Source organism: Capsicum annuum, chromosome 8, assembly GCF_002878395.1.
Source record: "Capsicum annuum cultivar UCD-10X-F1 chromosome 8, UCD10Xv1.1, whole genome shotgun sequence".
In the NCBI taxonomy this organism is placed as follows: Eukaryota; Viridiplantae; Streptophyta; class Magnoliopsida; order Solanales; family Solanaceae; genus Capsicum; species Capsicum annuum.
Window position 1 is genome coordinate 145,236,746 of NC_061118.1, and position 14,361 is coordinate 145,251,106.

The 14,361-nt window shown below is 33.7% G+C and overlaps 1 protein-coding gene across 2 annotated transcripts; it reads left to right on the top strand.

The window, feature by feature from the left end:
• The first annotated feature begins 6,758 nt into the window (after window positions 1-6,758).
• Window positions 6,759-14,293, top strand: LOC107839190 (uncharacterized protein PB1E7.01c). Of its 2 annotated transcripts, none has more exons than XM_016682580.2 (5): window positions 6,759-6,935; window positions 12,034-12,113; window positions 12,201-12,288; window positions 13,348-13,430; window positions 13,580-14,293. In XM_016682580.2, exons 3-5 carry the CDS (start codon window positions 12,211-12,213, stop codon window positions 13,839-13,841), a joined length of 423 nt encoding a protein of 140 aa, XP_016538066.2. In that variant the 5' UTR covers window positions 6,759-6,935; window positions 12,034-12,113; window positions 12,201-12,210; the 3' UTR covers window positions 13,842-14,293. The 2 variants fall into 2 exon arrangements, with proteins under 2 accessions (XP_016538066.2, XP_047250420.1); XM_047394464.1 differs by lacking the exon at window positions 6,759-6,935 and adding an exon at window positions 10,653-10,830.
• Window positions 14,294-14,361: the final 68 nt, after the last annotated feature.

Here is a 14,361-nt window from a genome sequence, read left to right on the forward strand (position 1 = left end):
TTTACTTGAATTTTAATGCATATTGAAATAGTTAGCATGATTGCTATAGTTCTCTTTAATCTTGATGATTTCAAGTATAAATTTAGAAAAAAATTGATCTAAGACAATTTACAGAATTAATACAACGTATGTAAAATATTATTTTGAGCTAAGTCTTATACCTTATCCTTAGACAGATAGATAATTTCACTATTTAAAAGCATATGACAATATTTATAACTTAAAAAGAATTATTTAGCACCAAGAGAGTATGGAGTTAGCTAACCCAAGTCCCATAACTATGTGTCATCATTTTAACACACCTAATGCGATTAATTATCTTTAGCCCAAGAGACTCAGTATTGAATCCACATTAGACAAACGGATTTTATACTCTGACAAGGTATAGAACAATCCTTCCAGCTGGATCAGACGTTAGACATCATGAACTCATGTGATATATGTAGATTGTAAGAAACTTCCCACTTAAAGGTTTCATATTATTTTATTTTGAAATTTATAGAATGATTTTTTAGACTTGCAATTTTAGACATGATTTCAGTTCAAGCCTTAGCAACAAAAAAACTTTTACAATCTAATAGAGTTGACTCTTTATTGATATTTATATATATTGACTTTGAGATTTTTTTTTGATCAAATTAATTAATTCATGATTATTAAATTCTACCCATCTTTATAAGCATGTTGTTGTTTTTGTGATTTGTGTAACTTTGACTTTATATAATCAGTAGATTCTGGCACACTAATCTCATTCTTTTCTCGACGCTGCATCTTATTGTTGATATATATTCAGACACTTGCTCTCAGACTCGTGATTAGATAGTTGCAGCCTCTCATTCACCAGTTGGTGATTCCTTTTTATTCGCGGACACATTATACAAATCTATTAAATTTATGCAACTCTTAAAGGAACTAATTAATACAAATGGTAACTCAAAATCATAAAGAATCCAAACGAATGAAAGTCAACCTCCACGTATTTAGTGTGAGAATGAAATCTGAGATTGATGGAAAGATATACAACTTCTAAGTTACCACACTAAGGAACACAACAGATATCTAGTTCAAACAATCAAAATTGGAGCTAAGTAAACTTAGTGACAATATCAACAATGACTTTATATTTGGTCTCCATAAAGGATCAAGCAACAGTAGATTATTTTTTTAGAAGAATCAAGAAACTAGTGCATTTTGAAAATAAATAGCGTAGTCATTTATGTACTTGTGAACATATCCTGCCCAATCAGACTGTCTTAAATAAAAGAGGCGATAGAAATTGATTGATGAGATCAACAACATTCAAATGATAATATATTAATAATGAAAAGGAGCAACACTACGAGTTAATAGATTTAACATGATTTCAACATTGTGACAATATTTTCATTCAATTTTTCTTTGTTGCTTGTGAGTGTGTGGACATAAAAGACGACAAACAATTTCAAAACTTGCAAGTATGGGTGAGAGGGAACAAAGTTCACCATCCAAACATATTGAATAAATTTAATTTGTGTATTGTATAGTTTTCTGCAAGAAACTAATTATAATGGCGAAGAATGTGAACTACGAAAGATTTTAATTTAAAAAAAAATAAAACCCTAGGTATAATTTAAATAATGATCAACAAAGCCGAGAAAGTATCTTCAATCATTACAACCAGGTCTCCAAACATCAATAAAAAAAAGCAATTATAATATATAAGTACGTTTCATTGATTCAAAATATTGAACAATTCGACTCAAGTTGACATGCACAACATTGAAACTAAAATTAGAATTAAGCAAAGACACGTATATAATGTGTTAACGAATGAGGAATTTGAAAGTCGAAGGTCCTGATCAATATATGATATTTTTGCTCAAAAAAGAAGTGTATGAAGATAGTGAATTACAGTTCCTTGAGGTCGACTTGAAGGGAAACTGGTAAAAGTAGTCGTTGCTCTGAATTGAAAAAAGAGATATGAAAATAAGAAGGATTAAATTCAAAAGAGATGTAATTATCTTGGGAAAAATTTTAATCTGAGAACATACATCTTGTAATAGAAGGGATATGAAGAATTTTTATTTTTTTTAGAAGAAGAGTTTTCAAAGAGAGAAATATAATGTAATTATCACTATGATGAAATCTGGAGCCCTTCAACATTTTCAATATTAACTTGATCCAATCATTTTTTCTATTTTATCATTAATAACACTTTATACGTGATTAACATGGGTTGTGGTGCTGTGGATGGGGCTGCTCCACCCTTAACCAGAGGTCGAGAGTTCGACCCTGGGTATGGAGAAAATTTTGTTGGGAGTGCTGCCACCTTAATGGGCCCTTCTTCAAGGGTTCGATCCTAGATATGGAGAAAACTCTGTTGGGAGCGCTGCCATATGGAGAAATCTCTGTTGGGAGCGTTGCCACTTTAATGAGTCCTGCAACATGCAATTTGGGTTAGTCAGGGCTCTGATGCGGGCACCAGATACCGGATGAGAAAAAAAACACTTTATACGTGTTTTAAGCTATTAAATTTACACAACTTTTATTGAAACCAGTCAAATACAAACATTAACTCAAAATCATATAACAAAGGTATTAGTATAGAAAAATAACATAGATGAAAAGAATATACTGTATCTATATCTATATCTATATTATATTAAAAATGTGAAGGGTCTTAAAATGTTGTTTGAACTTTTTGCCCTCCATTGAAAGTTTTGCTTTAGACACAATCTTCTTTTCATTAATTTTTCCTAATATTTAAAAGATTAAAATTAAATAAATATATTTATGGTAAAACCTACAACTAATACTTACATTTCCTTGTTTGAATTATATACCATAAATATATTAGGACTCCTAGTTATTATCAAAGTTGCAACACCATATCTATTCCACGTGAACTAGAATACTTAACACCAACTTCTTTTTGCAATATAAAGAATTTTCGTGCATCATATTTATTTTCTATAGCTTACTGATTACTAATTTACTTTTTGTTTTCTAACGGAATTTGTTTATGCTTTTCAGTGATATATGAAGAATTAATATTGATAAGTTTACTTTTTTCTTGTGCAGGTGAAAAAGGAGTTCTAAAATATATAATACTAATTTAAGAGTCCCTGAATACAAATGCATGCTATACAATTTCTTTGCCTTTGTGGTTGGATCGTAACGATGCACAACAACACAATTCATATTTATAAGGTACTATGTTGACATATGTCAGATTCGAAGAAACAAACGCTTAAACAACTATTATTAAAATTTTTATTTTGACACATGCAACCTTAAAAACGATATGTTTGAGCCAACAGATCGACTTATTGGAATCTACAAAACAAATCACTACACCATGAGCATTGCTATCAATCCAGGAAGCTTTATAGTTTCTCAAAAAGCTATTTGAGGTTGTTCCAGAAATTTTGTTCCCTTTTTTCTATCTTCTCTGTGCTAAGGATCCAGTTGATTGATACCTCAAGCTAACATTGTAACGTCGTTTTTTTTTTGGCTGCAAATTCTTTGTAACATATGTTTCATATAACGAGTTAAAGAATATTTATTCATACTTCCTTCGTTTCAAAATAGTTGGCTCTTGTTGACTTGATGTTTTCTTAAGAAAATACTTATTAGGAATTTATTTTATCAAATTAGTCTTATTAATTGTGTTTTCAAAATATTAATTTGAGTATTGATATTGAAAGAACGTAATAAAATTATCTTAATTTTATAAAGGAGATAACTATGTTGAATTTAGAAAAAACACCAACTATTTTGGAATAGATGAAGTATAATTAATGAAAGTTTATACTTGCGGTTAATGGTTAATTTCAAGGAGAATATATTCTTTAACACAATTAAGACAGTCAAATTTCGATGTTGCATTTGCTAATCAGAGTATTTTTGAGAGCCACGATGTCAATTTCACTAACATGCTTATAGGGAACTTGAAAAGTATTCCTTATATTTTTAAAAGCTAATGTATAAATTAGAATTAGCTATAGAATGGAAGAAATTTAGATAAAAAAATCATTGGTGATTTAGGGGAGAATAAAATTGACAATTTTTTTGCATTGATTGTTCACTTAATTTGAGTTGAGGTTTTATCGAAAACACTTTATTTATAGGAGTAAAGTCTACCATCTCAAATTTTATTTTGTGAGATTATATCAAACATATTATTGCTGCTATTTAGAATACCAATTTTGAATCAAAAATCATATAAAATAATATTATGTTAAAAATCCGCTCCCAATTCAGCACAAATATCAATTGTAGTTGTCACGATCTGATCAAGAATGTTAAATTTGAAGGATATACTAAATACTAAATATCAATTGTAGTTGTCACGATCTGATCAAGAATGTTAAATACTTCCTTAGTTGAACTAGGTAAGAAGCTAATATTAAAACAATAATTTATATAAGTAATATTTCTTTCCATTTTAAATATTTGTAATGGATGTAATAGATAAAATTTAACTAATAAAAATTATCAGTTTTTGTGTAAGTTTTAAGATGTTGATGGAATTTTTGGTTGATTATTACAAAAATTTATAATAGATAAAATTATTATTTATTATTTTTCTTGAATTATTTTTTAAATTATATTTGTAATAGTTCAAGTTTGTCATGATTTTTCTCATATCTATCTTACATCTATTAAATGTCTATTATTCATATATCTCTTTGATTTTGTTAGATTTTTTTTCCACGCTAAACAAATAAAATCGTATTCTAAAGGTGAGAATGCTTATCTTTACAATTGGTTTATCACATGGAAATTGACACTTTAGAAAAAGAAAAAACACAATTGTATTAAGTTTTTTTCTAAATCCAAGAGAAGATAGAAGCCTATTTGTAGTATCATTGCAGTGGAAAACTAAATTTGTGTACCTAAATACTTTGTTTGGGGTAAGATCTTCTAGCATATTTGGTCGGAAAGTAAAAATATTTTTTCTAAAAAAATAAACTTATTTAGTGAGATGAGTTATTTGATTATAACTTTAGAAAATAATGGTGATAATAACATATTAACGATGAAATTTGTAGAAAAATTAATTATCACGCGCAAAGTGCATATACTTAGACTAATATATAAAATGTAAACAAATTAAATATCTGAAGTGTAAATATACAATAAGGTAAATAATAGAGTTAGAATACCTAAAGATCTTTCTAAATTGGACATATTTTATATCTTCCTAGGTTGCTAGAAGACTTAATTGCTTCTACAATTGACTATTTGATAATGCCCCTATGCACTATTTCATCTTAAGAGAGTGAGATACACTTATTTATTACGTAATTTTTTTGTCACGTGTTATTTGTGTGAATTATTATTTTTTTTGTTGCTAGAATTTCATTTTTTGGGAAAAATTTTTTTTGCTAAAAATGAAATCCCGCCTTCCCCCGTCAAAATTTTTCTTGAAAAGAAGAAAAACTATTGAAACAAATAATAATCATTAACAAAAAACAAAAATCATGTGTTATTTCTTGCTCATGATTACGTTGATACATGAGAACAAATATACAAGTAAAGACAATTCAGTTTAAAATTCCTACATATAATATAATAATACAAATAATTAACTGATGATAGTAGAATTAGGAGTTATATCTAAACTATTGAGACTTGAACATTAACTGTTCAGTACTCCTCTTTCAAGCTATGGTGGAAGAAACAATATCCAATTTGAAATTAAGAAATTAAAATTTGGCAATACCTAGGGGCTTAGTAAGAACATCGATAAGTTCATTGTTTGTCGAGATAAATTGCACGCATATATTTTTTAATGTCACGTCATGTTAGACGAATGAAAGTCGATCTCCATGTATTTAGTGCGAGTATGAAATGCTTGATTGATAGAAAAATGTATAGCTCCTAAGTTGTCGCATCAAAGAATAGAAGGGACATGGATTGAAATGTTAATTTCAAACAACAAAGATTGGAGTCAAGTAAACACAAGGACAACATCAACAAGGGCTTTATAGTCAAACTCGATATACGATTAAACAACAGTTAACTTTTTAGAGGATATTCAAAAAAAAAAAACAATTCATTTAGAAAATAACGTAACTGCTTATAGAATTGCGAAGCGAAACAATGAGCTAAGAGATTTAACCAACTTTAATAATGCGACATCATTTCGACTTTACTTTTCCTTATTGCTTGTTAGTGTGTGGGTATGAAAGATGAGGAATAATTCTAAAGTTTATAAATAATTAAATATAGGTGAAAGGAAACGACATTCACCATTTCAGTCTCATTGAATGAATTTAATTTATATATTGAATTGTTGTTGCACAAATAGTTTATAATGATGAAAGCGCAAACTACGTCAAATTATTAGTTTCAAAGGAAATTCCCAAGTATAGTTTGAAAAATCATCAACAAAGACAAGAAAATATTTTTGATCATCACACACGAAAGTAGTTACAATTTATAAGAACTTTTATTGATCGAATTCGAAAGATACGACTTGCCAAGTTGGCACGCACGATAAATATGATTGAAATTAAAATTATAACAAAAGGTAAATGAATCTTTCAAATGAATTGAAGGATACACTAATGAAAATAATAACAATTGGACAAATAGTTATTGTATCTAAACAAGACTTTTAAAAAAGAAAAGATTTAAATATGTCATTGACTAATTAAGAATGTCTCATTTATATTATTCGTTAAAAATGACCTCGCGTATATTATTATCGTTATAACAATAGTTGATTCGTGGTACTATATTTTAACTGAGAAACATATCCAATTTGCAAAATCATTTATGCCACACAACCTTGGTATTACTTTTTATAAATTTAAGAAATAGAAATACATATATATTTAAAACAAATTTGAGAATTGATTTTTCAATTTTATTCATTCCCATTCCTGGGAAACCAAAATCTCCTTCACCACTTTCACTGACCTTGTTCGCTGTCAAGCAACACTGTAGTAAGTATCTCTAATAGTTTGGGTCACTCTTGTTTTTTAATAACTATGGTGATCTGGCCAGCTTTCGGGTACACGTAATAATGTTTCTACTTCTTTTTTCTTCTTATTCGAACTCCAAGATTGTTAAGATATTTGCTTTCTAGAATCATTGGGCTGAAAAGGGGCAAACCCCTCTTTATTATTTTGTGAATTGTTTCATATCTTCAAAACCTGCGTGAAGTTGTGCCATTTAGATTTTCTACTTAGAAATTTTAATCTTTAATCTTCACCTGATTATGGTTCTTTTTTCTTGCTTATTCAAACCCCAAATTGTGAAATCCACCATTTATTTGCTTTCTACAATCCTTGAGTTGAAAGGGGCAAACCCCTTTTATTATTTTGTGAATTGTTTCATATCTTAACTGCCTGAGTGAAGTTGCAGGGATTCATAATGGCAAGTGTTTTTTTTTTTTGGGGGGGGGGGGGGGTAAGAAGGGTGTTGGAAAAAATTGGGTGATAGGAATAACTAAAGAAGCAAATAATTATCAAAGTTGTTGTGAAAAATTCACGAGGGGGTGTTTTATTTTGTATACGGGGCGTTTCAAGATTCTAAAGGAGTAGATTATAGTTTCCTTTAGTGTGAAGATTTATCGTTGCTGCACTATCTTTGTTTTGTTATGTATCGGCTGCAATTGATGTGTTTTCTTTTGTTCCCTTACAATTTCCTGATTCTTTGTTGTTAGAGATGGAAAGAATTCCTGACTTTCGTGGACAGAAGTGCCTGGTATTGTTGCTAGTTGGAGGTTGCACGTATCCTGTGGAATTAGTTGGCCCGGAACCCACCATGGTTATCAAAAAATAATAATAATTAGGATATTGGTTCTAATTGTTCTTCTTTACTTCTTTTCCTTATAATGGTTAGTTATAAGACCACCCTTATTCGAGCATTGTTCTGTCCCTAACTCGCATAAGAGAGGGCTACAGCACGTACATAACCAGTGTGAAAATAGTTTAATTATGATGAATCCTTTGAATACTGTTCTCGTCAGAACGTGTCCACCTGAGCCTAAAACAGTGTAATGGGGTGCAGAGGATTCATATAGCCAACTAGTTTGGGATTGAGGCATAGTTGATTGATATAATTATTTATTTTATCTCTTATTCTATGGCTTCTGGAATCTTACAGATTTAATGGCTAGCATTTACTTCTTAATATTTTATGAAGCACTGGGTATACAAGTGGATTTTTGCATTAGTGTGCTAGATGGTTGTATTTTGTGAATTTTCCTCATACTGTCATACTTCAGGGCAAAGGGATTGAGTAGAGATAAAAGGTTTAGACCAAAAATGAATAATGACGTGTGTGTTGGGAGTTCACGGTGAACATCTTGTGAGCTTGAAGTAGGTTTCAACTTAAATTGATTCCTTGAAGAGACTTAAAATCGATGCTTCAGATCTGTGCCATGTATTGTGTTTCAAAAAATAAACTAGAGTCTGTGTAGGAGTAGGCATAGGATATTAGCATCAGATCATAGACTTTGTTTCTGCAGTGGACCAATTCATGAGTATATAGGCTGCGTTGATAGTTAAGTCTATGGAAATACACCTAACCACTGTGACTTCCAACCAGTGTTATGAAAAGCGACTGCTTCACCGCTTTAAGTGAAGCGCAGACCTATTGCTTCACTGGGAATATACTGGGTATGTTGTTGTTGTTGTATTAATCATATTACCATTTCAGTTTTTTTTCCCCTCTTAGTGACTAAAAAAACAACTATTTTTTCTTGTGGGTTGATCAAAAAAGACAAATCTTTGAACTTTTTTAGATACCCTTTTGAGTTGGTATTGAAGTAGTGGTGTTATTATTTTGTTGGAATCAAGATGGGTACAAAGAGTAAATATCAAATGAAAATGGTGACCGGAGATTATGGCTACGTACTTGAAGATGTTCCTCACTTGACTGATTACATTCCTGATCTTCCTATACTTCTATTTCTCCTCTTTTTTTACACTCTAAACTAATCATATGTTATGTGCATTTAATTTATTTGCATCTTTGAGTCTTGAATTCCATGATTATGTCATTTTTCTTATGTTAAACGGCTGTTTTGCATGTCTTTCTGCTGTGAGTTGTCCTGGAAACGTTGATTTGTAGAATTATTTCATTTCCTTGTTACTGTTTTTGCTATGCTTGATTCATTTATTATTGCAAACTTCCTAATAAAACCATACTGAGATGAAAAAGACTGCACTTTTGCCTACATTACACCACCTTCATCCTACGTGAACACTATCTTTCATAGACGGGGCTGCCCTTTTCTTGTGCACTTCATTTTCCTACCTCTGGGATAAATGTCATGACATTGATCTATGGTGGTTGATGGAATCAAGTGCATAAAGAAAACAAAATTTAAAGGCTGATTTTGATATCCATAATACTTTAATGTCTTTTCCTCTCAGAAGCTCGCAACCAAAATAAGTTTCATGAGGTAGATATGCACTCTTGAGAGTTTCCTGAGCTCGGTCATTCTGGGTACTGCTTTTTAAATTTTTTTGAAAGGAAAACTACGTTGAGCCTATATGTAAAATATGCAGAGAAAACTTATCTCCCGAATTAGAAGAGGTAAACTTAAATAAAATGAAGGTGAAAATCAAGATATCAGTTTCCATATGGTTTGGGGATAAGTTCTAAATCAAGGCGTTACTGGAAATCCTAAGTTTAAATAAGAAAGCCTTTAATTTTACTTTCAAATACTTTGTCGTGAAAGGCTAACATTGGATGGTTTTAGGCGGGGTAGGGTAGGCCGAAGAAGTATTGGAGAGAGGTAATTAGACGTGACATGGAGCAGTTATAGCTTGCCGAGAACATGACCCTAGATAGGAAGGTGTAGAGGACGTGAATAAGGATAGAAGGCTAGTGCATGTGGGGGGTGCCTTTGGTACGTTAGTGTAGGTTATTAATGTGTGGGTGTCTTATCTTTGTTGTACCATCTTGTTTCATGCTTTTATTATGAATTCGTTTATTATTCTTTGTCTTGAGCTGGGGGTCTATCGGAAACAGCCTTGCTACCTCTCCGGAGGTAGTGGTATGGACTGCGTACATTTTACCCTCCCCAGACCCCACTGTGTGGGAATACACTTGGTTTGTTGTTGTTGTTGTTGTTGTAATGACTCGAGGCAGAAGGACGAAGTGGTGGTGAGGTTGGACTCCCAGGATATTTGTAAGAGGGATAGTTTTAAGTATCTTGGGTCTACGATTCAAGGGAATGGTGAGATTGATAAGGATGTCTCTAAACGTATTGGAGCAGGTTGGTTGAAGTGGAAGCTCGCCTCAGGAGTGTTGTGTGATAAGAAGGTGCCCCTTAAGCTTAAAGACAAATTCTATAGAGTGGCAGTGCGTCCGGCCATGGTGTGTGGAGCGGAGTGTTGGCCAGTCAAGCAATCCCACATCCAAAAATTAAAGGTGGCGGAAATGAGAATGTTACGTTGGATGTGTGGGCTTACTAGAGGGGACAGAGTTAGGAATGAGATTATCCGGGAGAAGGTGGGAGTGGCTTCGGTGGAGGACAAGATGCGGGAAAGAAGGCTGAGATGGTTTGGGCATGTGATGAGGAGGGGCGCGGATGCCTCAGTTCGTAGGTGTGAGAGGCTAGCTCTGGATGGTTTTAGGAGGAGTAGAGGTAGGCCGAAGAAATGGTGAAGGGAGGTGATTAGACATGACATGGAGCAACTTCAGCTTACTGAGGACAGGACCCTAAATAGGAAGGTGTGGAGGTCGCGGATAAGGGTAGAAGGCTAGTGTGAATGTGTGGGTTGTAGCAGGCAATCAGTCAAGAGAGATCTTGTGTAGCCGGGTTCGTAATCCTACGACTGTGTACTTAGGTGTCTTTGGTATGTGAGGGTATGTTACCACCAGGTGGGGGTCCTATTTCTTATTTCTTAGTTCCTATTTTCTTATTTAGTGTTGCCCTTATTTCTCATATTTCGTATTTTCTCTGGTTTCTATTCTATTATTTCTTATTCCTGATTTTCTGTTGTGTCATCCATCCCCTTGTTTACTATTCTTTATCTTGAGCTGGGGGTCTATCGGAAACAACCTCTCTACCTCTTTGGAGAGCGGTATGGACTGCGTACATCTTACCCTCCCCAGACCCCACTTTGTGGGAATACACTGGGTTTGTTGATGTTGTTGTTGTTGCATCTAGTATACAGTGCATTAGGCAGCCCCAAGTATAAATTTATGATTTTTTTGGTCTTTTTCGAATTATGCTTCACTTCAATGAAGCGAGCACTTCACTTCATGCTTCGCTTAAAGCATGGAGCAGGGTCTTGTCGCTTTTTCCTGCTTCACGCTTCCAAAAGCACTGCTTCCAATCAACAAGTACACTGGATTATTTATGACAGCTACAGTACTATCAGACTCCGGGCACTCAGGCTATTGGGAATGCAAGGAAAATATTGTGCTTATGTTCGCCTATGAAGCATTAACCCCAGATTTAGGGCAGTGTAGTTGGTCAAGGTTCACGCATCTGACATATTCTGGATGTGTGTTGATATTTTTCTCTATTTTGTGGACAACAAATGACACTTGTTAGGCCAAGTTAAACTTTAGAAGAAAATTAGTTGCTCAAGCAAGAAAAGAACACTTTGATGAAAGTTGAAACAACCGTGAGATCCCAGAATCTCTATTCGAAGTAGTGTAGAATCTGGTCCATAAGAATTAGAAGTAGACAAGCTGCTTCTCTCCTTTGATCTCAGCCACTGTTCACTGCTTGTTTCTTCAGTTCTTTGTTCTTCTGCTTTTCAGTTTTTTATTTCTTCATTACTGCGCTGCTGTCTGCTAGATTAACCTTTCCTCCTTCCCTGGTTTGCCTTCGGCTGCTCTGCTGCTATTTAATTATATTGTAGACATGCATGTTACCTTTTTGCTGGGTGAATGATTTATATTATGTGATATTGCAGAAACATGTTTATTCGAAAATCCCATAAAAATTATGGGATTAATGATATTGCAGAATTTCCCTTTTTTTTGTGTTCTGCGTTTGATGTATATGACTTTCATAGGTCAATTTGCTGTGAGTATTGTTCATTTCATTGAGAATGTCTTCATATTTTCCAGGCAAAGAAAAGCTTTTCTTGGTTGTGGTCTAGAACCCATTGCGGAGTAACTTATCGGGCATTTACTTTTTAATTAACCTGGTATGATTTCCTTCTCTTCTTTTTTGGGTAGAACCCTGTTTCAAAATTGCTCTAATATGGTGCAGTTACGATTGATTTGATGATTAGGTGGTTTAAAATGACAATGAGTTTGGAAGAGGCATCAAAGAAAACTTCACGTCCTCAATTGGTTGTGTTGAACAAGGCATTCAAATTGGTGAGGTTCCTTTCTTAAACTAATGTCCCTTTGAACTTTTTGGAGTCTTTCAAGTGTAGGCACTAAAGATAGGAAGTTCCGTTCTGTACCGTGCTGATCTATTTAGTATGCTATTTAAAAAAAGAGAGGTGGCTGGGTGGGGGGAGTCCCCTCCCCCCCTCCAAAAAAAAAAACTAACTGCAAACTTGACAAATTTTCCCCCTCTATTTCTTTTACGGACATTGATGCTTTCATATGCTCAAGCTAATTAGGTACTCCACTATGCAGATCTGTTCCTCTTTAAACCATAAGTATTGAATTTTCTCATAAATTTTCTTGTTGATGAAGCAAGATGTTGTTTTAAAAGGCATCAAGAAGATCAAGAAAATTACAAAGAAAATAGGTGATGATTCCAGAATTGCGAAAAAAAAAAACGAACGAGATATGGGGATTAAAACCTATAGCAAAACTCAAATCCGTTAAGCTAATGAGAGGGAGATAATGAAGTTTACACTGGTAATCACATTACTTACAGGGGAATAATTGCTCCAGCTAAAATTCATAAGACTTTTAGAATCCGAAGAGCAGTTAGGAGTCGAAGTCCCATTGAACATCTGTTGTTTCTCTCTATCTATATACACCAAAATATACAAGCTGGTATCATTTTGCCAGATTCTCTTGATGGATCTATTCACTTTCCATAAGCTCCAACTTTCAACTGCTTCTTTCAGGGTGGATGGTGTTGACCAGCTGATGCCAAATACTGCAAGATACATGGACCAAATGCCTGCTGCCACAGGGCAGTGTAAAAACAACTGGTCCACTGTCTCTTCTTTAAGATGGCACATGAGGCATCTGTCCACTATCTGAAAGCCCTTTTTTCATCAATTTTGTTTGCTTATGACTGACTGGTATTCATATCCTTGGTACTTTTTCCTAAGATATCTTTTCTTTTCCCTATGTAAATCCTAGAGCTATATCCTTGAAGTTGTCTGCGTACTTTGACTGATTGTTAGTGTTATGCATAACTAGTGAATGTATAACATTTTTTATTGGTTGAATATGTTGATTCATTTGCAGGCTGAGCAATGGGTTAACAGTATGGGGGGCTCTTCAGATGATGTGAAACCAAAAGAGGCTGTTCTAGAGAGTCGACCACCCAGGTAAAAATCTTCTTCGACATGGCTATGATTATGTCGTAGTTCCTGAGGTTAATTTCTTAGGTCCTTGTCGACCACCCAGGTAAAAATCTTCTTCGACATGGCTATGATTATGTCGTAGTTCCTGAGGTTAATTTCTTAGGTCCTTGTAGGCTTGGAATTGGTGCTGCAGTTCCACGTCAATCACAAACTGTACTCTCAAATGACCCCGCTGAAAGAAGATTACGTGCTAAATTGGATGCTGAGAAAAGAAGAAAATTGAAGAGCTCTGATTCATCAACAATTTCCGCCCAAGATGGGAAAGTTGATGAAGAAAGCGACGAGGAGGAATCAGAAAGCAAAACAAAAGCGTTTTCCAAGAAGAGACCCACTGCGGCTTTGCCCTCGACTCTGCAGGCAAAAAAGAAGAAGTAACTTCGCATCATCTGGCAATGAATACTTCAAGATGTACTAGAGTTCTCCATTTGTATATTCTTGTGGCCATTTTGCAAGGTGCAGCTCGTTTGAGGTCTCAGTTTCCAGTTCCTAGAAATGTTTTAAACTGAAAGAAAAAAGAACTTTATTTAGTTTTTAAAGTAAGAGTAACAAACTTTGCCCGTGATGTTTATTTCTCAACAATGTTCTCCCCCAACTCTCCTCATCTTGTCCGTGTCTTTGGTGCCAAATGCTTTTTAGAACATGTCATGTCATCCTAAGAGTTTTGTGGGAACTCACTTGGTATATGTTGTTGTTGCTGCATGTCATCCTCAGTTCTGTTCGCAGTGTTGATTGAGGTTAATGGTAAAGGATATCTTTTGTCTGTGACTATACTCAAACATACAGAGGATATATCATATTTGGTATTTTGAATTTTCCTTTGAAGTTTATTCCAATGAGCATAAAAAACAGGCAGAGTGATGATTAGTCCATTTACTGCTTTAATGTTGTGTCACTT

Coding starts and splice junctions, on each gene's coding strand:
- LOC107839190 (XM_016682580.2), top strand. CDS start 12,211: ATGACAATGAGTTTGGAAGAGGCATCAAAGAAAACTTCACGTCCTCAA. Junction 12,289..13,347: donor TGAACAAGGCATTCAAATTG/GTGAGGTTCCTT, acceptor ATTCATTTGCAG/GCTGAGCAATGGGTTAACAG. Junction 13,431..13,579: donor CTAGAGAGTCGACCACCCAG/GTAAAAATCTTC, acceptor AGGTCCTTGTAG/GCTTGGAATTGGTGCTGCAG.